General features: G+C 45.4%; 1 protein-coding gene across 1 annotated transcript in view; it reads left to right on the forward strand.

Moving 5' to 3' along the window:
• The window catches only part of LOC137641369 (ubiquitin-conjugating enzyme E2 N), a 417,577-nt gene that overhangs the window by 259,731 nt on the left and 131,314 nt on the right, over window positions 1-26,532 (forward strand). Inside the window, exons 3-4 of the mRNA XM_068373857.1 lie at window positions 2,257-2,344; window positions 2,537-2,604. Of these exons, the coding sequence (XP_068229958.1) occupies window positions 2,257-2,344; window positions 2,537-2,604 (156 nt within the window). The remainder of the gene's footprint in view (window positions 1-2,256; window positions 2,345-2,536; window positions 2,605-26,532) is intronic.

The following is a 26,532-nucleotide window of genomic DNA, read 5'->3' on the forward strand; positions in this document are numbered from 1 at the left end:
GTCACGTCGCTCTAGATCACATGATGTCGGGCGTAGCTACGTCCCTGGCCTTCAAGAGAAATTTCTCAGTGACGCAGGTCCTTCAAGCTGGGGTGTGGAAACGTCAGACGACCTTCACAGCCCACTACCTGCACGACGTGACCCACAGGAGGCTCGATACGTTTTTTATCGGCCCTGTGGTGGCTGCACAACAGCTGGTTTAAAACCTCAGGCTCCCTAGTGGACAAGTAGCAGAAGGAGGGCATTGTTACCCGGTCTTAGTCTGCATGAATGAAAAGTTTTGTCTGGCCCTTACTCTTTTCTTCATCCTCCCCTCTCTTGGGGAAAGCAGCATCCTGGGTTCTCTGCACAGCTGACCTCAAACCACTGCAGGTAAACCATGTTTCCTTGTGTTCCTAGTAATAAGATAATACTGTCACGTCCCCATACCCTGACAAGGTGGTATTGGGAGAGTCCTAGCCTAAAGTTTCCTTCTAAAGGATTACCTGTCAACTTCTTAGGACGAGTCACACTTTATTTTACCTTCACACACAGCTTGCGTAGGCCGCAGTCCTTGCGTAGCAAGGTTCTAGCGAGGTGCAGGGACTCCTTATTGCTGAGTGCGAACACACTCAAATATTGAGTCCCTGGGCAAAGCCAAAAGCCAATACTGTACTGGCAGGGACTTTCCACCCTTCCTAATGGGTGAGTCACCCCTATTAAATAGCGTGGTTTGTATGTCAGTTACGGAACAAATGACGTTCGTAGGTAATTTGTATTTTTCATAACTATACAAACCATAGCTATTTAATCAAACTTGCTTGCCAGCCCTATCCCCCTTGAAGTCCTACCTCCAAGCAAAGAGAGCTCAAGCACAGGTGTGTGTGACGGGTTTGGGGGGGGGGGGGGGGTAGTAAACCCCCGTGAAAATTTTAATGGCTCGTCATTTCAGCTACGCTGAAAGTAATAACCCATATTAAATAGCTAAGGTTTGTATAGTTAGGAAAAATACAAATTACCCATGAATTTGTCATATTTAGGGTTAACTAGGAGAATAGCCAAATTTGTTGACAATACTAAACTAGGCATAAATGCTGTGAACTCAGGATATGTAGAAGCCTCAAGAGAGGATCTAATGAAGCTAGGAGGATGGTCCAGAAAATGGAAAATGCCTTTAATATGTGGGAAATGTAAAGTCATGCACATAGGTTATAGTAACCTACAGTTAGGGGAAATGTAAAGTCATGCACATGGGTTATAGAGTAACCCATAGTTAGGTTACTCCCTGCTAGGTAAAGAAAGAGAAAGCGTGGACCAGGAGGAAGATCTTGGTATTATTATCAGCAAGGATTTGAAGTTCACCAAACAGCATAAAAGCTGAAAACAAAACACAAAAACTAATAGGTTACATAGAGACAATTGAAATACAAAAACAAAGTCACTGTACTACAGCTGTACACATTACTAGTAGGACCCCATCTAGAATACGGCGTCCAAGTCGGGGCTCCAAGTATTCAGAAGGATATCGATAAACTGGAAGCAGTACAAGCTAGGGACACCAAACTAGTTCCTACACCAAGGCAGTTTGGATATGGACGAAGGATGGAACGTTTGAACTTATTTGATCTACAAACTCGACGACTAATGCTACAGTTAATAGAAACATTCAAAATTCTCAAAGGATAAAGAAATGTAGATTACAACAATTTATTCACACTTAGCACAAATCAGTCAGAGGTAATGGCTACAAACTGGAATATAAAAGATAATACACCATTTCTTTACTTACAAAATAGCAAATACTTGGAATAGATTTCCAGCAGATGTAGTAAACAGTAACACTATAAACGAATTCAAGAATAAGTTAGACAAGATCATAAGAACTCAATAAATGCTTAAACTAAATCACTCTACCTAAGGGCAAGTGGAGAACCAAATTCCTTGTAACATTCATCCAAATTTCTCTCTCTCTCTCTCTCTCTCTCTCTCTCTCTCTCTCTCTCTCTCTCTCTCTCTCTCTCTCTCTCTCTCTCTCTCTCTCTCTCTCTCTCTCATATATGTTAAGAATAACAGATTGGGTCCCCCAGAGATTGCAAAAGAAGCAGGGAAAGCAGATGATGATGGATTGATGAGCTAAGAAAGTTTGCAGGTGCGGACTGGCATAGGAAAATCATAAACAGACCTATGATAGCTATGTATAGATGTGTTGAAGTGGGCATTTTATCAATACAATGTGTTACTTCGAGTATAGTTGATGAGCTTTAATTTATTTGACAGGTCCTGAAGGATCACCATTTCAAGGAGGAGTTTTTAAACTAGAATTATTTCTTCCTGAAGAGTACCCTATGAGTGCCCCCAAAGTAAGGTGAGCAGTGATTTACTGTTGTATCAAATATGCTTTTCCATTCTAGTTACATTTATGATGTGTATTATGCTTTTCCAATCTAGTTTCATTATGATATGTATATCTTTATCTTCCAATTACTAAAACTACAAGAAGTTTGATTCTGGGCAATATGAAAGTGTATTTTGATTAACCTTTACTATTTGTTTTCAGATTTATGACAAAAATTTACCACCCCAACATTGACAAACTAGGAAGAATTTGCCTTGATATCCTTAAAGGTTAGTGAAGCAGATTCCTTTGTATATTTATCTTTAATGTAATAAGAATTAAACACCCCTCAAAATTAATGCATTCAAATGTTTCATCTCCTCCATCCCTCCACCTTTTCTCATTGTAACTTGACCTATAGTTAAACATCTCGATACGAAAAAATCTGCTTACAAAGTTTTCACTTTAAGAAACGAAACGCGAAGAATTTTACGACTCGCATCAAGAAAAATGTTTCGGACAACGAAAGGAGGTACAGTGCGAGACCCCGACTGTAAATTCGCTCCCATTGATTATTTCCCTACTCGAATGCTAGTTACCACCATTAGATCCTGCTCCCTATTGGTCAGCATCTACTGTATAGTATCCCATCATGCATATACGCATTGGCGTTCCTGTGTCTTTTCGTTTCGGCAGCGGTATCGTACGCATTGACTTAGCGTTTATGATTTTGCTTTCGTAACAATTGTACTGTATCGTTTGTGATATTACATTACATCATTAGCCATGAGTCCCAAGAAAGTTGCTGATGTTAAGGGAAAGAAGATGATGATGCTTTCCAGGGAGATGAAGATGGAAATAATCAAGAAATTAGAGGCTGGTATGCAGTTAAGTGTGCTCGCAAAGGAATATGGCCGAAATCCGTCTACGATAAGAACGATCCTGAAGCAGAAAGAAGCTATCAAAGCAGCAACACCTTCTAAGGGCATGACTGTTTTCTCCAGCAAGAGGAGCCACGTTGACGATGAGATGGAGAGACTGCGGATTGTCTGGATAAAGGGCAAAGAAATGGCTAGAGACACTATCACTGAAGCAATAATCTGCCAGGAAGGCAGCGCCATATTCAGTGATCTCGTGCATGCTCAGGCTGAAACCGACGTAAGAGAAGGAACATTCAAGCAGGAACCCCCAGACTTCAAGGCTTCTCCTAGGTGGTTTGAGAAATTTGAGAAACACTCAGGCATTCATTCAGTGGTGCATCATGGGGAAGCTGCAAGCTCGGACGCGAAAGCGGCTGAAGCTTTTGTTAAGACGTTTGACTAGTTGACTGCTCGGGAAGGCTACAGTCCCCAGCAAGTCTTCAATTGCGACGAGACTGGGCGTCTTCTTCGAATGTACATCATGGCAGAAGATAAGAGGCTACCTGGGCATAAGCCTATGAAGGACAGGCTTACCCTTGCACTCTGTGCAAATGCCAGTGGGGATTGCAAGGTGAAAGCCCTGCTGGTGTATCACTCCGATACTCTTTGAGCCTTCAAGACCCACAAAGTCACTAAAGAAAATCTTCATGTGTTGTGGAGGGCTAATGGAAAAGCCTGGGTAACAAGACAGTTGTTCATCGAGTGGATAAATATTTGTTTCGGCCTGACTGGGAAAAAGTAATTGAAATAGAAGCGCCTCCTAACAAAATACCTGCTGGCGCTGGACAATGCCCCTGTTCACCCTCCTGCCCTCGAGGAAGATATTGTAGCAGAATATTCCTTCATCAAGGTTCTCTATCTTCTGGCCTCCACCACCCCTCTCCTCCACCCCATGGACCAGCAAGTGATTTGAAATTTTTAAGAAGCTTTATAAGAAATATCTCTTGAAGAGATGTTTTGAAGTCATTGAGAGCATAAACCTCATCCTTTATCAATTTTGGAAGGAGCATTTTGATATTGTCTCATGCCTCAAAATCATCGATCAAGCTTGGCAGGAGGTTTCAAGGCACACCTTGAACTCTGCTTGGAAGAAGCTGTGGCCTGATGCCAGCTCAGCACAAGATTTTGAGGGCTTCCACGCAGACCAAGCTGAAGCGGATTCCGAAAATTTTGACGATCCTGAACATACTGCTCAATCTGAGGTTGCCGAGATCGTTACATTCGGGAAGTCCATGGGACTGGAAGTTGATGAGGCCGACATTGATGAGCTTGTCGAGGAGCACCAAGAGAAACTTACGACGGATGGCCTGAAGAAGTTAGAGGCCATGCGAGTGAACGTCGTTCAGGAAGAGTACAGGGGGGCGAGAGGAGGGTGACTCACTGACAACTGTAGAAATTAAGGAGGGTCTAGATGGCTGCCTTAAAATGGTGGGTCTCATAGCAAAGAGACATCCAGAAAAAATTCTCACAGTATTTTTACTGTTTGCACTAATTAGACACTTCTTTTATAGGTTACCAATGGTTAATTTATTATTGAATGATCAAAATACAGTACTTTCCATACATTTAGTATTGTTTAGTGGTGTGTATCCTTTTTATAATCATTTAATGTGGTATTTTTGTAGGGTCTGGAACAAATTAGGCTATTTTCATGTAAAAGGAGACTCATAAGACGAAAAAATAACTTTACGAAAGCCATTATGGAATCAATTAATTTTGTGTTGTTAGGCATTATATTTGCAAATTCTTTGTAAAATTTCTTATTTCAATACTCTCTTGACATTCATCTTGCTTTCGTCTCTGGAAGCTTGGAACATTAACATTACTCCTTAAAATAAAAGAATTTTTCTTGTTTTATTTTCTTTCAATACAGTAATACCTTGAGATACGAGTTTAATCCGTTCCGGGATCGAGCTCGTATATCAATTTGTTTGTATCACAGATGAATTTTTCCCATATAAAATGACTAAAAAAAAAATTAATCCGTTCCCACCTTCTGAAAAAAACCCTAAAAACAGTATATTACTGTGGAAAAACATGTTTTTAAATATGTAATTGTTCCGTAACTGAAATACAAACCACGCTACAGTATTTACATGGGGTAATTACTTCGGCGTAGCTGAACAACGAGCCATAAGAATTTTAACGAGGGTTTACTACCCCTCCGCTAGTTAGTGGGGGGTAGGGAGGGGTAGCCTGCTACCCCTCCCCCTCACACACACCGGTGAAAGGCTCTCTTTACTTTTGGCTCGGATGGCGATCGGAAGTCTCCGCTCCCATCCTCACTTGACGGCCATTATTGTTTCGCCTTTTTAACTTACCTTTTCTTATACTTATTATATTTAAACATTATTGATGTTTATATATATTTTTGTTTATAGAAAATAGTATGTTTCCTTTGCTTTCGGTGTTGTGCGGTGTGTGTTGTGTACGTCTGCGAGAGTGATCGCCGGCTTAGCCAGGCCACCACGATTCTCTTCTTGATCACGGCCGTTCACTCCTAGGCCACCATGGTTGCCTTAGTGGTGCCCGGCCCCTCTCTTGAGGTTGTTCACCTCTTACTCCGTACTACGCCTACGATAGTTTCTCAGGACCGAGTCGCTATTTCGTTTTATTTGTCTCAATTATTTTTATGAATATAATTGTGTTTTTAACTTTTCAGCTCGGGGCTCACGTCCCTTCGGGGGTCGGTGATCCATGGAACATTCAAAGTCAGTTGTATAATTATGTTATAATTCTGTTTTTGTTAAGTTTTTTTAGTCCCCCCCTCACCCGAGCATGGCGGGGGGGGGGGCATACCTTCTTTCGTTCTTATGTTTTTATTTCCCTCGGGGTTTCTCTTCGGAGTTTCTCTCATTTTTTTTTATTTTTCAGTTTACGATGCTGTTTCTTCGTGCCTGTTGTGTGCCTTCGAAGCAGAGCTGTCCGGTTATGCCTGGGGAGTTGGCTGTTCGCCTCCGTCTCTCGAGGTCATCATCAGGGACGTTCCCTTCTCTTAGAAGTTCCCCCGTGACTACTGCCAGCTCTTCAGTGCATCCTAGAACGATAAGGAGGTTCGCCTCCAGGGTAGTTAGTTAACTTCCCTTTTTACTTTTCCCTGGTCCTTAGGCGGTTATGCTCTTGGGGCTGAGCGGCCGCCCTTGTGACTTGCTCAAGGGGCTGAGCGGTTGCAAGGCTGGACCATGGTACTGCGACTATGCCCTCGGGGCTGAGCGGTCACTTTTGTAGCTACGCTCAAGGGGCTGAGCAGCTGCAGTTTCTGTCTGGACCTCTCCCGTTCGCGAGGGAGGCCGCACTAAGGGCTCCTCTTCGGAGGATTGCTCCTTTTGTCTCTTCTTCGAAGTGTCTCCTCCCATTCGCGTGAGAGGACACCCACAGAGACTCCTCTTTGGAGGATTGTTCCTGTTTACGTCAGCTGATCTTACGGCCTTTCGGGGCTCCATCACCAGTCTCTTCTACGAAGTGCTCACTTCTCTCGTTCGCGAGAGAGGCCACTCATAGAGACTCCTCTTCGGAGGATTGTTCCTGTTGACAACAGCTTGCTGTTCAGTCTCTAGCACTACGGTGTTTAGTGACAGGGAAACTTCGGTTTCTCTTTTTCCCTGACCCTTCGGGATCTCGGAGCTTTAGTTACACAGTTCCCTCGGGCTCTCGTAACTTTAGTCACTTCTACGCTTCGGTGATTAGTGACGGAGAAACTTCGGTTTCTCGTTGCGCTGACCCTTCGGGGTCTTGCAACTAATCCCCTCGGGGCCTCACTACTCAGGCTACGTTAGACCTTTGGTCTCTCGTGCCCTCAGTGGACCTGCTGTATCCGTTCCTGGCTGCTGACACGCCTTGGGCGCCCACGCCCCCGTTATCCAACGGGCTCCTCCCTTCGGGGCAGGAGAGACTTTCTCACTCTTTGGGTAAGTCCCTTAAGTGCCAGGTATCCCCTGCGCACCAACGTTCCCTTGCGCGCTAGCGCTCGACTACTGTTCCTGAGACTGCCTTCCAGAGACACCCTGTTCCAGTAATTCATTTAGGCTGCTACCAACGTTCCCTGCGCATTTGCGCACAGCGTCGGGGTTCCTGAGATAGCGCACAGGCGCTCAACAGCGGTTCAGCCTATGGTGTCTAAGTCTCTTCTACGAAGGACGCCTCTCCCGTTCGCGGGAAAGGTACCTCACAGAGACCACTCCTCGGAGTATTTAGCAGTACTTCAGTTGATCGTCGGCACTGAAGACGACCTCCTGGTCCTCTTCAGGGGATGCCCTCCCTTTTAGGGACACATCCCAGTTCCTGATCTACGAGTTAGCCGATCTTTCAAACAAGCGCTCGTGCGCGCTCTCCGACGATCTTTTGTTGCACAGTGGCCTACGATCTTCACTCGCGCGTAAGCGCTGAAGATCACCCGCGCGTGGGATGGTTTCCCGCTCGCGATCTTCGAGGCCCTTCTGCGGTTTTGCCGATCGCGATCGTCGAGGATCGTTAGCCGACGATCTTCTGATACACGCTAACGCGTAAGCACTGAAGATCGCCCGCGCGTGGGATGGTTTCCCGCGCGCGATCTTCGAGGCCCTTCCGCGCGCGGTTTTCCCGCACGCGATCGTCGAAGATCGTTAGCCGACGATCTTCTGATACGCGCTAGGCGCGCAAGCACCGACAATCTTCTGATACGCGCTAGGCGCGCAAGCACCGACGATCTTCTGATACACGCTAGGCGCGCAAGCACCGACGATCTTCATAACGCTTGCAAGCGCCGAAGATTGTTCCGCGTGCGGGTTTAGTTTCCCGCTCGCGATTTTCCGCACGCGATCGGCGACAGCCGTTAGCCGGCGATCTTCAGATCCGGCGCTAGGCGCGCAAACTCTGACGATTTTCTTAGTGCGCGTAAGCGCCGAAGATCGTTGTGTGCGCGGGATGGTTTCCCGCGCGCGACTATTGAGGCTCACGTGATCATCGCGGATCATCCGCGCACAGTTTCTCGGTCGTCCTCAAGCGGTTTTTCTGCTCGTCCACAGGTGGGATGGTTGCCCGCGCGCGGTCGTCACGGATCGTCCGCGTGCGACGGTCATAGACGGGCACCGAGGTTTCCCGCGCGCGAGCGCCGACTATCTTCTCTCGTGCGAGAGCGCCGACTATCTTCTCTCGCGCGAGAGCGCCGACTATCTTCTCTTGCGCGAGAGCGCCGACTATCTTCTCTCGCGCGAGAGCGCCGACTATCTTCTCTCGCGCGAGAGCGCCGACTATCTTCTCTCGCGCGAGAGCGCCGACTATCTTCTCTCGCGCGAGAGCGCCGACTATCTTCTCTCGCGCGAGAGCGCCGACTATCTTCTCTCGCGCGAGAGCGCCGACTATCTTTGCACACGCGTGAGCGCCAAAGATTGTCCGTGCTCGCGAGAATCGCCGACGATCGTCTTACATAGTTGGAGATCGTACGCGCGCGGGCACCAATGGTTTCTGGCTCACTGTCTCCGACGATCCTCTCTCGCGCTAGCGCCGACGATCTTTGTACACGCGTAGGTGCCGAAGATCGTCAGCGTTATTTCTTCCGCGTGAGGTATGGTTTCCCACACGCAATCGTCGACGGCGCAAGCACCGGCGATCTTATGTCGCCGAGATCGTTCGCGCGTGGGATGGTTTCCCACTCTATCGCCCACGATTTTTCACGCGCAAGCGCCAGCGATCTTCATACGCGCGGAAGCGCGGGGATCGTTCACGCGGGCGCCGATACGCCCAGGCTCACGCGGGTACGCGTGCATGTGGGCGCGGTTATACTACTATTGTACGCATGTTTTATTCACGTGCTACCCAGATCTGTGCTTTTCGCGCGATCACCAGCATGATCGGCGCACCGTCCTCCGACATGATCGGGCCCTGATTACATCAGGGCTTATGGCGGTCAGGCCACCTTCGCGTTTCCCTCCCCCGCAGCACAGAGCAGCGCCCTCTCCGGAGGGGGGGAGGTTTCCGGACAGGTCAAAGGCCTCTTCTCCCTTCATTGCAGATTCTCTATGGGCGAACCCTCATGTGTCAACTCCTCTAGGGGATCGAACGATCCTCTTCCCTCCAGAGGGACTCCCTGTCAGCGCGAGGGTCGGTCCGTCGTCAGAGCGCTCATGCAGGCGATGAGCCTGTGCCTTCTGACTGGGGTCACTTCAGTAGCACCTTCCTCTCCCCCCTGAAGAGGGTGAGAGGGATCCCTGGTATGGTATCTCCTCCAAGGACCATCCTGTCCCTTCGCGAGTCCTTACGCAGGCGATTAGCCCTCCTCAGACTACTTCTCCCCTCCCATGCGGATGAGCATTACCCATCCCCAGGAGGGTCGGAAGACCCGGTCCTCTCCCCCATCACTCCATAGGGAGAATCCCCGCCTCTTCCTGAGAAATCTTCTCGTGCGGAGGGGGCGAAAGCCTTACATCCTTCATTGCTGGGGTCCTGTTTCTCTCTTAGGAGGGATCCTAAGGCCCAGTCTTCCGCAAGGACCCGACAGGACCTAGATGGACCCTTAGGGCATGTCTACGAGTCTCCCCAGGAAGAGCCTCCGGGGATGAGAGACCTCGCTGCCAGTCCATCAGGAGGAGAAGCTCCAGGGGTCGAAACTTGCGTTCTTGCAGGTTCTGACCCTCAGGAGAAACCTCAAGAGGACCCCAGATTCAGAGATTCCTCTTCGGTCAGGGAAGGATACGGTCCGGGACCGAATCTACTCACCCAAGGGCTCCCTTGGGCCAGTGCAGCTTGCCCTGGTCTCTGGGAATGAAGAGCGACAGAGACTAGGCCGAGGGCCAGCTCTCCGAGCTTATCTCCTTCAACAGTCCCGGTCGGTATCGAGCCCCTCCCTCCTCCCTGGGTAGGGATCGGTGAGGGGAAGGGCCCTCCGGGCAGAAGTCCAGTCCATGTTGGAGATACGCTCCCTCCAAGAGATGGCCAACGGGTTCCGAGGCCTCCTTAATCGTCTCCTTCCCTTCTCGACTCTGTACAGAGTTGTCAAACAGTCTCTGTTCAGCATGGCGACAGCAGACGCGGTCAGTCTTGCGGTGAGACCATAAGTCTTCATGTGTACACTGGTCCGGTAGGATGCGTACTTTCGATCCCGGTTCACCCGTCCTCAAGGAAGTACTTTGGAGTTTGCCTGGAGGGGGGATATACCAGTTCAAGGTGCTGTGCTTCGGTCTCTCCACAGCACTGCAACAGTTCACCGATGCTTCCACTCTGATCTCTTCACGGGCTCTCAGGATCGGCATCCGTCCCCTCCGTTTCCTGGGTGACTGGCCGATCCTAGCAGACTCTAAGGCATCCCTTCTTCGTCATCGGGACAAGTTCCTCGGACTTTGCCAAGTTCTAAGGATCATGGTGGTCCTTGAGGAGTCCTCCCCGCAGCCCCCTCAGAGTCTTGTATACCTAGGCCTGGTCTTAGACCCCAATCTCCCGAAGCCTTCCCTTCAGGCGACAGGATAGCAAGGCGGAGGAAGGTCGCAAGACCTTTCCCCACACGAGAAGAACCTCCAACCCAATGTGGTTACGTCTCTCCTCCCTGGCCCGTCTGGTTTCCAACAGTCGCCTTAGGATGAGTTCTCTCCAATGGCGACTCAGGGCGCGGTGGAGTCAGGGACACGACTACCTGGGCGCCGGAACCCGTAGGCGACTTCCGGAACAGACGGACCCCCAGGGGTGGGAAGCAGACGAGGATCTACAAGAGGGAGTGGACCTTCTCGTCCTTCCCCCAACTTGATGCTGTTTTCGGACGCGTCAAAAGAAAAGGGGGGAGCCCACGCCCTGAACCACGGGACCTCAGGCCAGTGGTCTGAACCAGGAAGTACCTTCTCTAGACCTACTAGAGATGGAAACCGTGTTTCTGGCACTTCAGTAGCTCCACCTAGCCTGGCGGACTACTCTGTGGTTGTGAGGATCAACAACACCACAGTGATGGCTTACTTGCACAGCCAAGGAGGTACTTTTCAGTACAGCCATCCCATCCTGCAGTAGAGATACCGGTATGGTTCGAGTTTCCCTCGATCTCCTTAGCAGCTCGCTTGATTCCAGGCAAAGGAATGGGGTCGCCGACAGACTGAGCAGTGCGACATGGACACCACATTCCGAGTGGTCTTTGGATCCCCAAGTAACCTACAAAGCCTGACTCGGTGGGGCTCCCTCTATGGACCGGCTCGCTACAGCACTGAGCTGCAAGCTTCCGCTGTACTGCTCCCCGGTCCCGGACCCCAAGGCCCTCTGGTAGGATGCCTTCCAGCAACGGTGGGACAACATCGATGTGTTTGCCTTCCCCCATTCTGGTGGATGAGGAGAGTACTCTACAGGACCAGAGTATCGGTCAGTCTCTCAATGACATCCCTAGCTCTGCTAGGGCCTCTCGCAGGTGGCTCACCAGTCCCTCTGTAACTCCTTACGGAGTCTCCGAGGGAACCCCCCCCAGGTCACCGGTTACTTTCACAGCCACATGTCATCATCCTCCGCAAAGCCGTAGCTTGCTCCAACTTCCCGCTGGGAGACTATCCAGCATCTCCTTAAAGAGAGAGGGGTTTCGCAACAAGTTGCGAAAAGGAGGCCTGGACTCCTGCGCAAATCTTCCGCAGTAGTCTCCCAGGCGAAGGGGCGAGTTACTGTGGTCGGTGTCGTGGAGAGGGTATCCCTCCACACGATGCCGCTTCCAGCAATAGCGGAGCTCCTTGTGAGATTGCGGGATGGAATGTGCCTTTCAGTTGCGGCAGTGAAAGGCTATCCCTCAGCCTTAGGTCTTGCCTCCAGGCTCTAGGGATAGACATTTCTCCCTCGCTGGAACTCTTCCTTCTCATACGAAGCCTTTTCCTTTCCTGCCCTCAATCGAAGGTGAGACCTCCTCCTTGGGATGTGGTTCGAGTCCTCAAGTCTCTAAAGAGACCCTCTGACGAACCACTACGTAAGGCCCCAGATCACCACCTTACTGGGTAAACAGTGTTCCTGCTAGCCTTATCTTCAGCCAAGCGAGTCACATGGATATGGGGAGGCAACATTCAGGTTCGTCCCTGAGGCTTGTTGCCAAGACTCAGAACCCGGGAGTGCCGGACCCGCTGTTCGACTCTTTCCAGATTTCGAGTCTCCGTTCTGTAGCAGATGACCCAGACCATCTCCTACCTTGCCGGTAGGGAGTCTGAGGTGGCGTCTTAAGATAACGGCTGCAGTTCGTCTCCAGGCTCAAGCCTCGTTCGTGGACCCTGGGAAATGAAGAGAAGGGTCTCCAGGAATTCTATCTGCCCGGATTTGCTGGGTGTTACACCCGGCCCTGAATCCTGACCTATTCTCCGTCGCAACGCCCTAGAGCCCATGATGTCAGGGGCGTAGGTACGTCCCTGCCCTTCATGGAGCATCATTCAGTGACGCAGGTCCTACAAGCGGGGATGTTGAAGCATCAGACCATCTTCTCAGCCCCTTACCTGCAAGACATGACCCACAGGAGGCTCGATATGTTTTCTGTCGGCCCTGTGGTGGCTTCACAACAGCTGGTCTAAACCTCGGGCTCCTTGATGGACAAGTAGCAGAAGGTTGAGGGCATTGTTACCTGGTGTTAGTCTGCATGAATGAAAAGATCTGTCTGGCCCTTATTCTTTTCTTCATCCTCTCCTCCCTTGGAGAAAGCAGCATCCTGGGTTCTCTGCACAGCTGACCTCAAACCACTGCAGGTAGACCATGCTTCCTTGTGTTCTTAGTATTAGGTGTAATACCGTCATGTCCCCATACCCTGACGAGGTGGTATTGGGAGAGTCCTAGCCTGGATTTCCTTTTGAGGAACTCCAGGGCAACTGCCTAGGACAAGTCACTTTTCACCTTCGCACACACCTTACGTAGGCCGCGGCAGTTTCACAACCGCCAGCGAGGAGCAGGGATTCCCTATTGTCCGAGTACTTGATCACTCGAATATGGAATCCCCGGGCAAGCCAAAGCCAGTATGGCCGGGACTTACCACCCTTGCTAAGGGTTAAGTCACCCCATGTAAATAGCGGGGTTTGTATTTCAGTTCCGGAACAAAATGACAAATTCGTAGATAAATTGTATTTTTCCTAACTATACAAACCTTAGCTATTTACACATATTTGCCCGCCAGCCCTGTCCCCCAAGATAAGTCCTACCTCTTAAGTAAAGTGAGCCTTTCACCGGTGTGTGTGAGGGGGAGGGGTAGCTAGCTACCCCTCCCTACCCCCCCACTAACTAGTGGAGGGGTAGTAAACCCTCGTTAAAATTCTTATGGCTCGTCGTTCAGCTACGCCGAAGTAATTACCCCATGTAAATAGCTAAGGTTTGTATAGTTAGGAAAAATACAAATTATCTACGAATTTGTCATCTTTCCTGGTAGTTACATATATATTTAGCTTAAATCCCGCATTTCGTCGTGCGCACAGCAGAAATTCAAATTTCGTGGTAATCGCCACCATGACAGTAGGTGGTCATACATGAGTGCCATCTCTCATAGGTTACCAGAACCATTCCCAACATTCCTTAGAAATTCCCTTCCGTTGATCGAGTCAACACCTAGGAAATTCGTTTCGCTGATATATTACTTTATTCTACAATTTGGTGAAATACCTTTTGTCTGATTATTGTTAATGCCTTTCAACTATCGAAGATATTGGATTTTCCTTTTCACACGGAATAAGATAGTATTTTATTGTTCCAACTTGGACACTTTAATTTAACTTGATTTTCAAGATGGCTCCTCTATTAAATTTTCGGGTAGAGCTAGACAGGCTTTCAAGCTGCTCTTGATTCCCACACAGTATGTAGCAGAGGGCATGTATGTATTTGTTTACTTTTCTATGTTCGTAAGATTGAAATGGATAGGATCAAGGAATTTTTTCCCCCTACTTTATTAACTAACGAACTACTCTTAAGATATAACGCAGGGAAAAACATTATGACGTCACAATTATGTGACGTAAACTCTTAGCAGGGCGAGATCTGAATGCCTTGAAGGAAATCAGTCTGCCACCGCGGTGACGTCACAATCCTGTGACGTAATCTACTGTACTTAGTATGACTTGCAAATATGTGAATTATTTTCTGTTTCTTGCAAGAAATGTTTAGAATATTAACTTACTAAGCATAATTATTTTAATTTTTATAATGTAGGGAAATATATTATTTTTAAGTATATATTCGTCCTATTAGTATATTCCTTTTAGTTAATTTTCGATTTATATAGAGATTTCACGAGCTTACAGTCAATTTACGCTACGTGTACTCTTGACGATCGTTATTTCACAATACTTGTATCGTTATTTAATATTTTGATTTTGAGAATACTAATATTAATCATATAACCTATTGTATTTTCTTTCTATCCCTTGGCAAATGAGTATAATCTCTCGCAATTGGCAGGTCTATTATGATCTAATGTGAAATAGTTAAAAGTGCTAGTGTTCAGTGGCACGTAAAATGACGCAGTGCAGTGGAGGGTGCGTTCGTTCGTGTCCGTCATACTCCTAGCCCAGGACCTCTTCCATGCTCCCTAACCCCTGGGAGAAGGAAAGTCGAAAGGCGAAGGGAGATGTTAGACCTTGATCAGCGAACGAACATCCCCTCGAGCGATGCTGTTGACGTATCCCAGTATACTCACCCTCGCCATTGGAAAGGCGAGATAAAAATGTTATCCTCGCCGTCGGTTGACGCGAGGCTGACGTTTTACCTTTTCCCTTCCTGCTAGACAAGAGAGTTGCTCGTCATGAAACCGAGCGTCGAGATCGCTCTCTCGCAGCGATCTGGACGCGGTTCGGGAGACGGTATAAATCTTAGCGATCCCTCATGGCATGCTGGACGCATGCTGGACTCACGCGAGCAGGATGCTTTCTCGCAGCATTCTGGACGCATGCGAGCGGGCCGCTTCCCCGCGTCAGGATCGCAAACGTCATAGTTCCAAGCGCGCTCTCGCGGCAAGAACGCACGCGAGCTGCAGCACTCATGGACGCTCCCTCGCAACGATCTGGACGCATTACGGGAGGTGGCAAGGTTCTCCCTCGCGGCATGCTGGACGCATGCAGCACGCTGGAAGCTTACAGCAACTTGGACGCATGCAGTCAGGACTTGTCCCCGCAACATGGTAGACAAGCAGTTGTCTCTCCTTCGTGACATGCTGGACGTGTATACAGCATGCGGGACACACGCTGGACGCACGCGATCTGGACTTGCCCACGCAGCATGTGGGTCGCTATGTTGACGCTTCCTTGTAGCATGATGGACTTATGCTGGATGCACTTGAAGATGACTCTTCCTTGAGACATGCTGGACGCAGCATGACTCTTCTTCGTAGCATGCTGAATGCATGCGGGACACAAGCATACAAGTCGAAGCGTGTGTTTTCTCCCACTCGTTCTCCTTCGGTGATTGCTAACCCTTTAGAGGATGTGGCTGCCCCACAGAGACTTTTATAGCCCCCTGGGTGGATCTCTGAGTCTTTCAAGGAATGCTAGCAAATAAGGCATTAAAACCTATGAAGCCAGCTTCCTTATCAGGTATGCCAGGATAGATCTCAGAGGAGGAAACGCAGAAACTTCAGGCAGCAGATCTTAAGATTATTTGCAGTTCTGGCGGACTTATATCCGGAGGACTTTTCAGCAGGCTGTACCTCGGAGCACGCCCTCGCAGTTTTTGAAGGGTAGACCCCTGGAATCTTCCTCTTTCAAGGAAACAGTGTTAGCCAGATCAGTCTAGAGGTCTTTTTTCGACTCTGAACGATTGGATTCTCAAGAGAAAGAACAAGGAAGGACAACCTTTTCCTTTCCCCCTACGAGATTGGCTTCCAGATCCTGTGTGTGGTTCAAACCTGGGGAGGTTCTCGGTTTGGAAGTTCCTACCTTCTCCCAAGGAGACCTCTTTTTGTTGACGCCTCACGTAGTTCAGCCATGACTAAGGCTAAGGTGATGCGGTCCACGTCGGAAATGGTTCACTTGCTGAAGGACATCGTCAGAACAATCGAGGTCTTCAGCTTGATGGACTGGACTCTAGGAATCCTCGCAGACGTCATAGATGATTTTAGCCTGTCTAGATAAGCCGTGAGGAACGGGTCGGTCGAATTCACAACCCTTTTTCACAACAGGTTTTATTGAGGAGGAGCTATGCTGTTTTCTTTCCTGTCGTCAGGATTGACTCTCGCTCAGAGAGCAGAGCTCTTGTATGCTCCCTTGACCAAATTCCTCTTCCCTTCAGAGCTAGTGAAGGACTTATCGGCAGCTATTACGCACAAGCAACGTAAGATCTGCTTTCATCAGAGGACTGCGAGGAAGTGCTTCCGACTAACCTTTTAGCCAGGAAGGAGAAGGAAGCTCCTCCCATGCGTCAGCCCTTTCGTGGGAGAGCTTGTTTAGAAGAGACCAGAGAATGGCGGCTGGAGGTCAACCTCTTAACCCCAAACAGCAACCAAAACCCAAAAGTGATCTCAATCTCCAGACACAAGTATTCCACTATTGGCAACAGCTCTTGCAAGAGCAGGTTTACCAGATGCTGTCAAAAGCAGCAATAGAAGTGGTAGAAGTCCTCTTGTCAGAGGGATTTTGCAACAGACTTTTTCTAGTTCCGTAGAACCCGGGAGGTTGGAGACCTGTTCTGGACGCAAGTCCTTTGAACAAGTTCATAAGCAAGTCAAGTTTTCCTTGGAGTCTTCTGAGTCAGTCCTAGCAGGCACCAGACAGGGAGACTGGATGGTGTCGTTAGATCTGCAGGACGTGTATTTCCTCATTCCGATACTCCCGAACTACAGAAATTTTCTAAGATTCATATTCCAAGCATTCTCTTTTGGACTGAGCACGGCTCCCTACGTTTTCACCCGAATGGTTGTCAACGTGGCTCGCTGGCTACATTTGAAGGGAGTACGGATATCAATGTACCTGGACGATTGGCTACTCAGAGCCAGGTCGCAAGAAAGTGTCTGGAGGGTCTTCAATTACAATGTCCTTAATGCTATAAATGGCTAGGTTTAGTGGTGAACCTAGCAAAATCTCAATTGACTCCCTCGCAAACATTATCTACCTGGGGATGAGGATTCAGTCAGTGGTTTCTCGGGCTTTTCCAGCCCTGAAACGCATTCTAGATTACCTAGAAGAGGTGCGACACTTCCTGTCATACGGTCTTGCTCGGTAGGAGAATGAATGAGTCCACTGGGTACCCTCTCATCGATCAAGCAGTTCGTATCCCTGGGGAGACTTTATTTACGGCCTCTTCAATTCCATCTTGCAAATTTTGGACGAGAGGTCAAGGTCTAGGAAAGTGGTTGCCGATTCCTCTGGGGATCAGGAATCACTTGAGTTGGTGGCACAATGTCAACAAACTCCTGGACCTCGAACTTTATCAGAGGAACCCCTACTTAGTGTTGTATTCCGACGCCTCAGACATGGGGTGGGGTGCAACACTGGGGAAGGTCGAGATATCGAGTCTGTGGGAAGAGTCTCAGAGGGAATGGCACATCAACATCAAGGAGCTAGTGGCCATTCACCAAGCACTAATACACTTTCAGGAGGAAGTCCAAGGAAACTTAGTTCAGGTCAACGCAGACAACACCACAGCGTTGGCCTACATCAAGAAGCAGGGAGGCACTCGTTCAGACTCACTTTACGAAGCTGCGAGAGATCTACTACTGTGGGCGAAAGTGAGGGACATAACCCTGATGACTCACTTCATAGAAGGGGAAAAGAACGTCAGGGCGGACCTTCTCAGTAGAGGAAGACAAGTTCTTATTACAGAGTGGACCCTACATCACGAGGTGTACACCAGCCTTTGGATGTTGTGGGGTCAACCCTCGATAGACCTCTTCGCTACACAGTTGACTAAGAGGTTGCCAGCATATTGCTCTCCAGTCCCAGACCAGGAAGCAGCTGCTGTGGACGTTTTTTCTTTTGGACTGGGGGGATCTAGACGTGTACGCTTTTCCACCATTCAAGATCATGGACAGAGTCCTGAAAAAGTTCAAGGAATCGCACAACGCCCGCATAACCCTGATAGCTCCGTTTTGGCCCATGAGACCTTTGGTTAGAGGTGAGGGAGTGGCTGGTAGATACCCCCAGAATGTTACCTAGTCGGAGCAATCTACTCAAACAGCCACACATAGAGAGGTACCATCAGAATCTCCCCGCTCTCAATCTGACTGTTTTTCTACTACCGAAAAGCTGGGAAGAGCAAAGGGGAAGCTGCACGAGCTATCGCGAGAGCTAGAAGGACATCCACTCTTAGAGTTTTTCAATCTGAGTGGGACGTGTTTAGAGAATGGTGCAGGACTAACAAACTTCCTCTACCAGTACCTCTTATAGCCCAAATAACAGACTTTCTGTTGCATATGCGAACAAAAGAGAAGCTGGCTGTTCCTACCATCAAGGGTTACCGCAGCATGTTAGCCTCCGTCTTTCGTCACGCACACATTGACGGGTCAGGTAACAAGGATCTCTCGGATCTCATTAGAACTTTTGAGACCACTAAGAGAAAGGACAATCCAACCCCCTCTTGGAATCTGGATGTAGTCCTGGCCTTTTTTTACCTCAAGTAGGTTTGAACCCCTTGACAAGGCTTCTTGGAAGGATTTTACAAAAAAGACTCTATTCCTAATTGCATTGGCTACAGCCACAATAATAGAAGAGTTACAAGCTATCAGCAAGAAGGTGGGGTTTAATAGAGACAATGCAGTTTGCTCCCTTGAGCTAGGCTTTCTCGCCAAAAACGAGAATCCTTATCGACCTTGGCCAAGATTTTTTTTTTTTTACCATCCCAGAGCTATCTCACTTAATTGGATGGGAAAAAGAGAGAGGCCTTTGTCCAATGAGAGCTCTTAAAATTTTCATCTGCACGCGTCCAAACACCTGAGAGGACAAGCAGATAACCTCTGGTGCTCAGTTAAAAAGCCCTCTTTGCCTTTATCAAAGAATACCCTGGCTTTTTTCATTAAGGATTTGATAAGGGAAGCTCACCAGAATTGTGAAATAATATTTCCCTATCCTTAAGGTAAAACCACATAAGGTTAGAGCTGTAGCAACTTCTATGGCTTATAAGCCCAATAGGTCAATGAAGTCAATTTTGGAGGCTACTTTCTGGCAAAGAAAATCAATCTTCACAGACTGTTATCTCAAGGATGTCCAGAAACAATATGAAGATAGTTGTTCCCTGGGTCCTTATGTTACCTCCAGCGTCGTAGTTGGAGAAGGGTCTACTGCCTCTTCCCTATAAGCTTTTTTATTATATACCCTTGCCTTTTTTCTTGTACTTGTGTTCACAGGCTGTCTGTGAAGGTTGTTGCAGCCTTCCACAGTCTGGGATGCAAGTCAAGTTAGTTTTTTTATGGTGTGTGCCAGGGTAGCAAGGGTGGAGGTCTAGCCATGCTAAGTTCAAGGACCTTGTGGCAGCCCCACTGAGACTTTTACAGCTCCCTGGGTGGATCGCTGAGTGTCTTTAGGAATGCAGGCAAATGAGGCAGAATAACTATTATTATTATTATTATTACTATCCAAGCTACAACCCTAGTTGGAAAAGCAAGATGCTATAAGCCCAAGGGCCCCAATAGGGAAAAATAGCCCAGTGAGGAAAGGAAATAAATAAACGAAGAGAACAAATTAACAATAAATCATTCTAAAAAAGGCAACAACGTCAAAACAGATATGTCATATACAGTATAAACTATTAACAACGTCTGAAACAAATATGTCATATATAAACTATAAAAAGACTCATGTCCGCCTGGTCAACAAAAAAGCATTTGCTCCAACTTTGAACTTTTGAAGTTCTACTGATTCAACTACCCGATTAGGAAGATCATTCTACAACTTGGTAACAGCTGGAATAAAACTTCTGGAGTACTGCATAGTATTGAGCCTCAGGATGGAGAAGGCCTGGCTATTAGAATTAACTGCTTGCCTAGTATTACGAACAGGATAGAATTGTCCAGGGAGATCTGAATGTAAAGGATGGTCAGAGTTATGAAAAATCTTATGCAACATGCATAATGAACTAATTGAACGACAGTGCCAGAGATTACTATCTAGATCAGGAATAAGAAATTTAATAGACCGTAAGTTTCTGTCCAACAAATTAAAATGAGAATCAGCAGCTGAAGACCAGACAGGAGAACAATAGTCAAAACAAGGTAGAATGAAAGAATTAAAACACTTCTTCAGAATAGATTGATCACCAAAAATCTTAAAAGACTCTCAATAGGCCAATTTTTTGTGCAATTGAAGAAGACACAGACCTTAAATGTTTCTCAAAAGTAAATTTGCTGTCGAGAATCACACCTAAAATTTTTAAAGTCTTACAAATTTAAAGAAACATTAGCAATACTGAGATTCGGATGTTGAGGAGCCACCGTCCTTGACCTACTTACAATCATACTTTGAGTTTTGTTAGGATTCAACTTCATACCCCATAATTTGCACCATGCACTAATTTTAGCTAAATCTCTATTAAGGGATTCACCAACCCCAGATCTACATTCAGGGGATGGAATTGATGCAAAGAGAGTAGCATCATCTGCATATGCAACAAGCTTGTTTTCTAGGCCAAAGCACATGTCATGTGTATATAGTATGAAAAGTAATGGGCCAAGAACACTACCCTGTGGAACACCGGATATCACATTCCTATACTCACTATGGTGCCTGTCAACAACAACTCTTTGAGATCTATTACTTAAAAAATCAATAATAACGCAAAGAAACGACCCACCCACTCCCAACTGTTTCAGTTTGAAAACAAGGGCCTCATGATTTACACGGTCAGAGGCAGCACTAAAATCAAGGCTAATCATGCGCACTTCCTGACCACAATCAAGGGACTTCTGTACAGCATTGGAGATTGTAAGAAGGGCATCACATGCTCCAAGGCCTTTACGAAAACCAAATTGCAAACTAGGGAGTAGATGATTACCTTCAGCAAACCTGTTAAGATGTTCAAAAACTTTAGATAATATGGGAGTTATGGAAATTGGGCGGTAATCAGTAGGACTTGAGCTACCACAAACACATTTACATAGAGGAGTAACATTACCAATTCTCCAACAAGTGCTAAAAGCTCCTCTTCTTGCTAACTTGCGCAAAATAACAGATAACTTTGGAGCTAAGAAATCTGCTGTCTTCATAAAAAACAAAGGAAAAATACCATTTGGGTCTACACCACCATAAGCATCAAGGTCCATCAACAGAGCTTTAATCTCACGAGATCAAAAAGCTAAACTAGTTAGTTTAGCCTCAGGAAAACAGGAAGTTCAAGTTTTTCATTATTCTGTTTACAGTGAACCCTCGCTACTTCGCGGTTCGACCATCGCGGATTCACCACTTCGCGGGTTTTTTCCATAACCCATATATATATACATATCGCGGATTTTCCGGAAATTTCGAAAATACCGCAATATCTGAATACCCCAAATACGATATTTCGTTACCTGTAATTCCATTAATACTGTAATTAGTAATATCTGCTCTTACTGCTTGTTCATTGCATTACATATGACATATAATTAAGCACAGAAAGAAATAAAACACGAAAAGAGAATGTGATCATACGATAATTCAGTACTGTATACAGTACGTAGTAAAATTAAATCGAACATGAAACGCAAATCAGATGCAGTCATACCATATTAGAATGGTGTAAGGCTGCTGTTGGCTACTACTGTACTGTACTACAAATGTAATGGATGTGCTTCTTTTCCATGAATCTTTTGTATGTATACGTACGTAGTACTGCATCCAATAATATTCTTTGTTGCGAAAATCACATTTCGAATAAGCGTACGAGAGAGAGAGAGAGAGACACACACACATCCTACAACAAAAGCGTAAAATAGCGTACGTAAAGCTATTATTATTATTGTTATTATTATTATTGTTGTTGTTGTTATTAAAATTATAAGTGAGCCCTCGCTACTTCGCGGTTCGACCATCGCGGATTCACCACTTCGCGGATTTTTTTCATAACCCATGTATATACATATATCGCGGATTTTCCGGAAATTTCGAAAATACCGCGATGTGACCGATGGTGCGAGATTGGAGAAAGTAAGGAAAATTGAATCATGATTGATTTTCAATATAAATGAAACTTTGAGGAGCAACAAAGATATCATTTGTTAGAGAGATAGAGAGGGGTAAGGAATGGGAGGTAGTGAAAAGTAGCCCACAGAGAGAGAGAGAGAGAGGTAGAGAGAGAGAGAGAGAGAGAGAGAGAGAGAGAGAGAGGGGGGTTTAAAGGTAATAAACAAAAAAAATTGATAGGTTATAACACATTGGTGCTTATGTAATATCAACTGTATACTGTAGACGGTTTGATAAAGTTAAGAAATGGTATAAACGATACTTTGTTAGTGTATTCGTACACTCAAGAGCGGCAGGTAGAAGTCAGCTGATCTAATCACAGCCTAAAGTAAAACAAAAAGAAGTCAACAATACTCGATTTTTAAAACACACCCGAAATTTAAAAACAAAAGTACACGCTTTCTTAATGTGCAATTAACTATTTAAAGAGTAGCAATTTTCTAGAATAAAATGATGTTTCCCAAAAAATAGTGGTTTGCTGATGAAATTGGATGCCGTATTCTTAGCTATAATTGAAATAGATCTAGACTCGGCCTAATTTTTTTGTTTCGTATTTAATTGACACTAAGAAAACTGATTTTAGTTTCTTCATCTAAATGTAAGTATTGTATAACACGAAGAGAGAGAGAGAGAGAGAGAGAGAGAGAGAGAGAGAGAGAGAGAGAGAGAGAGAGAGAATCAGCTGTTGTATTCAAATGGCGTGTTTTTGTTTTGTGAGAATTTCATCGCCACGACTATAACAACAACATACTGTACTGAACTTTACAGTATTATACAGACTACTGTAATATGATAAAGTAAAATATTTGTAATCTATTTTATATGAAATGGGGCTATTTTTTTTTTGTTTAAAATTTACATTTACATATGTAAAACAACTCTCTCTCTCTCTCTCTCTCTCTCTCTCTCTCTCTCCTCTCTCTCTCTCTCTCCTCTCTCTCTCCTCTCTCTCTCTCTCTCTCTCTTGTAAATTGTTTTCCTGCTTTGCTACGTATGTATGATTTTATATAGATACGGTAAATAATATTTGTAATAACATATTTTCTAAAAGCTTTTACTGTAATATCATTATTTATCGCTTTCATCATGCGCGTTAAATGCCTTCGATTGTTTAGTGAGCATACTTTATGACGCCGTCGTTTCAAGCGGCGTCATAAAGAAAAACATTTCATTTGGAAGTCCTAAGAAAAATTAAGTAAAACATTGGTAATAACAAAATCAACATACTGTACTGAATAATCAATATAATCGATGCAAAAACTAACCTATACACAGATGTGTAAATGCGTTTGTTTCTTCATTATGATCAGAGATAAACGTAAACAAAACATTGGTTGCCATTTTTTATCGTGCTTTTTGGCGTGTTTAGGAAACGCATGATATAAAGTCGCCTTTAATATTTGTGCCTGTTTTAGTTTAGGGTACTGTAGTACATGCATTAAGTGTTTTGTATATTAAAGGGTAGTTTGTTAACAGTACTATGTACAAGGGAAGGTTTTAAAAGTCTGAATATACATGTTAAATAAATAGGTAAATATGGTGTCACTACTTCGCGGATTTTCACCTATCGCGGTCGGGTCTGGAACCTATCTACCGCGATAAACGAGGGTTCACTGTATTGTTATTATTATTATTATTATTATCATTATTATTATTATTGTTACAGTATCATTATTTATTATTATTATTACAGTATCATTATTTATTATTATTATTACAGTATTATTATTACTGTACAGTATACTGTACGCAGGGTATCTTGTACTTTGAATTGGTAACCTTCGTAGCATATAAGACGGGTTGTGATTGGTTCAAGCGCTGATAGATGACGAATCAGAACCCAAGTTTTGTAATCTAGCCTGTGATTGGGGTTTTGACCGCTTCTCCAACCCGCAGCATCTCTTTCCGCGGTCACTTTGTCTCCCGCTGTATCGCTGTGTTGACGTTGTTAAGTAATTGTGAACTTTAATCTGTGCTGTGCGTGACTGTTTTAAGTTGAACTTTTTGTTGAACTTTCTGTTAAACCCTACTGTACAATGCCTCCCAAGCCTTCTGCTTCTACTAAGGCTGGTAGTGAGCCTAAACAGCACCGAAAGATGATGACGATTGCTGAGAAGGTGACGCTTCTCGATATGTTAAAAGACAGTAGAAGTTACGCGGCCGCAGACCTCGAAGACCAGACGAAATCGGGCAGTGAAGACTGTGAAACACAGGAAGAGATCCAAGAAAATGTCGAAGAAACGGGCTTAACATTAGAACGGCTTGCCAAGCTCTGCAAGCTTGCGAATGAGGTGAAAGAAATGTCGCAAGAGTGGGACGAGGATATGGTTCGTTATGTACAATTCTGCACCAAGATCGATGAACACATGGCTCCCTACAGGATTCTCTTGCGAAAAAAGAAGCAGCGGCAGCAACTTCCGATCACAATGCCCTCGGAAGAAATTGAAGAAGTGTCTCAGGAAGAAGTTGAAGAGGTGTCCCAGGAAAAGACACCTCCGTCTGAAGAGACGTAAAATACTATTATTGGCTGCACAGGAAGACATCATCAGCTTCATCATCATCATTTCTACTGTGCAGCAAATTCATCGCCATCATCATTCAAGTTTTTCTTGAACTTCTTTCGTGGCGAGTACAGTAACAATCTTTATTTTTTACTTTAATATTCTAACATTTTAATATTTGTGCCTGTTTTATAGTTTAGTACTGTATGCATTAAGTTAAAGGGAAGGTTTTAAAAGTCTGAAGAGTATACATGTTGTAACCTATCATATTTTTTTTGTTTAAAATTTACAATTACGTACGTAAAACAATCTCTCTCTCTGTCTCTCTCTCTCTCTCTCTCTCTCTCTCTCTCTCTCTCTCTCTCTCTCTCTCTCTCTCTCTCTCTCTCTCTCTCTCTTTCTCAAATTGTTTTCCTGCTTTGCTACGTACAGTATGTACTGTATGATTTTATATAGATACGGTAAATAATATTTGTAATAGCATACTGTATTTTGTAAATGCTTTTATTGTAAATATCATTATTTATCACTTTCATCATGCGCGTTAAATGCCTTCTTTGTTCTGAGCGTGGTTATTTACTGAGCGTACTTTATGACGCCGTCGTTTCAGGCGGCGTCATAAAGAAAAACATTTCATTTGGAAGTCCTAAGAAAAATTAAGTAAAACATTGGTAATAACAAAATCAACATACAGTACTGTATAATCAATATAATCGATGCAAAAACTAACCTATACATATGTGTGTACACTAAATGAGTTTGTTTCTTCATTATAATCAGAGATAAACGTAAACAAATCATTGGTTGCCATTTTTTATCGTGCTTTTTAGCGTGTTTAGGAAACGCATGATATAAAATCGCCTTTTATATTTGTGCCTGTTTTAGTTTAGGGTACTGTAGTACATGCATTAAGTGTTCTGTACATTAAAGGGTAGTTTGTTAACAGTACTACTGTACGTACAAGAGAAGGTTTTAAAAGTCTGAATACTGTATACAGTACATGTTAAATAAATAGGTAAATATGGTGTCAATACTTCGCGGATTTTCACCTATCGCGGTCGGGTCTGGAACCTATCTACCGCGATAAACGAGGGTTCACTGTACTGTCAAAAACATCAGCCAAAAGGGTTGCCTTTTCCTTTGGACAGTGAGTGACTGAGCCATCAGGTATAAGTAAAGGAGGAACTGTTGCATCTACACCAAAGAGTGCAGATTTAAGGGTAGACCACCATTTATGTTCCTGAGTTGTACCAGAAAGGGTTTCTTTTATGGTTAAATTGTACTCTTTTTCAGTTGAGGCATAAACTCTCAGAGCAAAAGCTCAAAGCTGAGTGTAGTTGTTCCAGGTCAAATCTGATCTGTTACCCTTCCAAAGGTGATAGGCCTCCTGCTTCTCCAAATAAGCCAGCTTCCTTATCAGGTAAGAACCAGATTTTTGGGCTCAGGCCATGTCGTCCTGATGGAAGTTCCTTTAAAGTAGCTTCCTAGGGTATATTTGACTACAGTGATATTCCCAGAGAATTTTATCCTAAGGTCTCCAGAATTCTAACTCCTGGCGCAAATATCTCTAATTTTTCCTTTTAGGGATATCACATAATATCAGAGGACGTATTCTTGACGCCACATAGCTATCTTCACCCCTAATAGCGTTGCTTCGAGGGGGAAAAGTGGCAAGAAAACGAAGGGGAGCCATTAATAAGGTACCTCTCCTCGATTACTGTTTTGAATATCTAGATGACGACATTATCGCCGCCATGTTTATTCCG

This window comes from Palaemon carinicauda, chromosome 5, assembly GCF_036898095.1.
Source record: "Palaemon carinicauda isolate YSFRI2023 chromosome 5, ASM3689809v2, whole genome shotgun sequence".
Taxonomy (NCBI): Eukaryota; Metazoa; Arthropoda; class Malacostraca; order Decapoda; family Palaemonidae; genus Palaemon; species Palaemon carinicauda.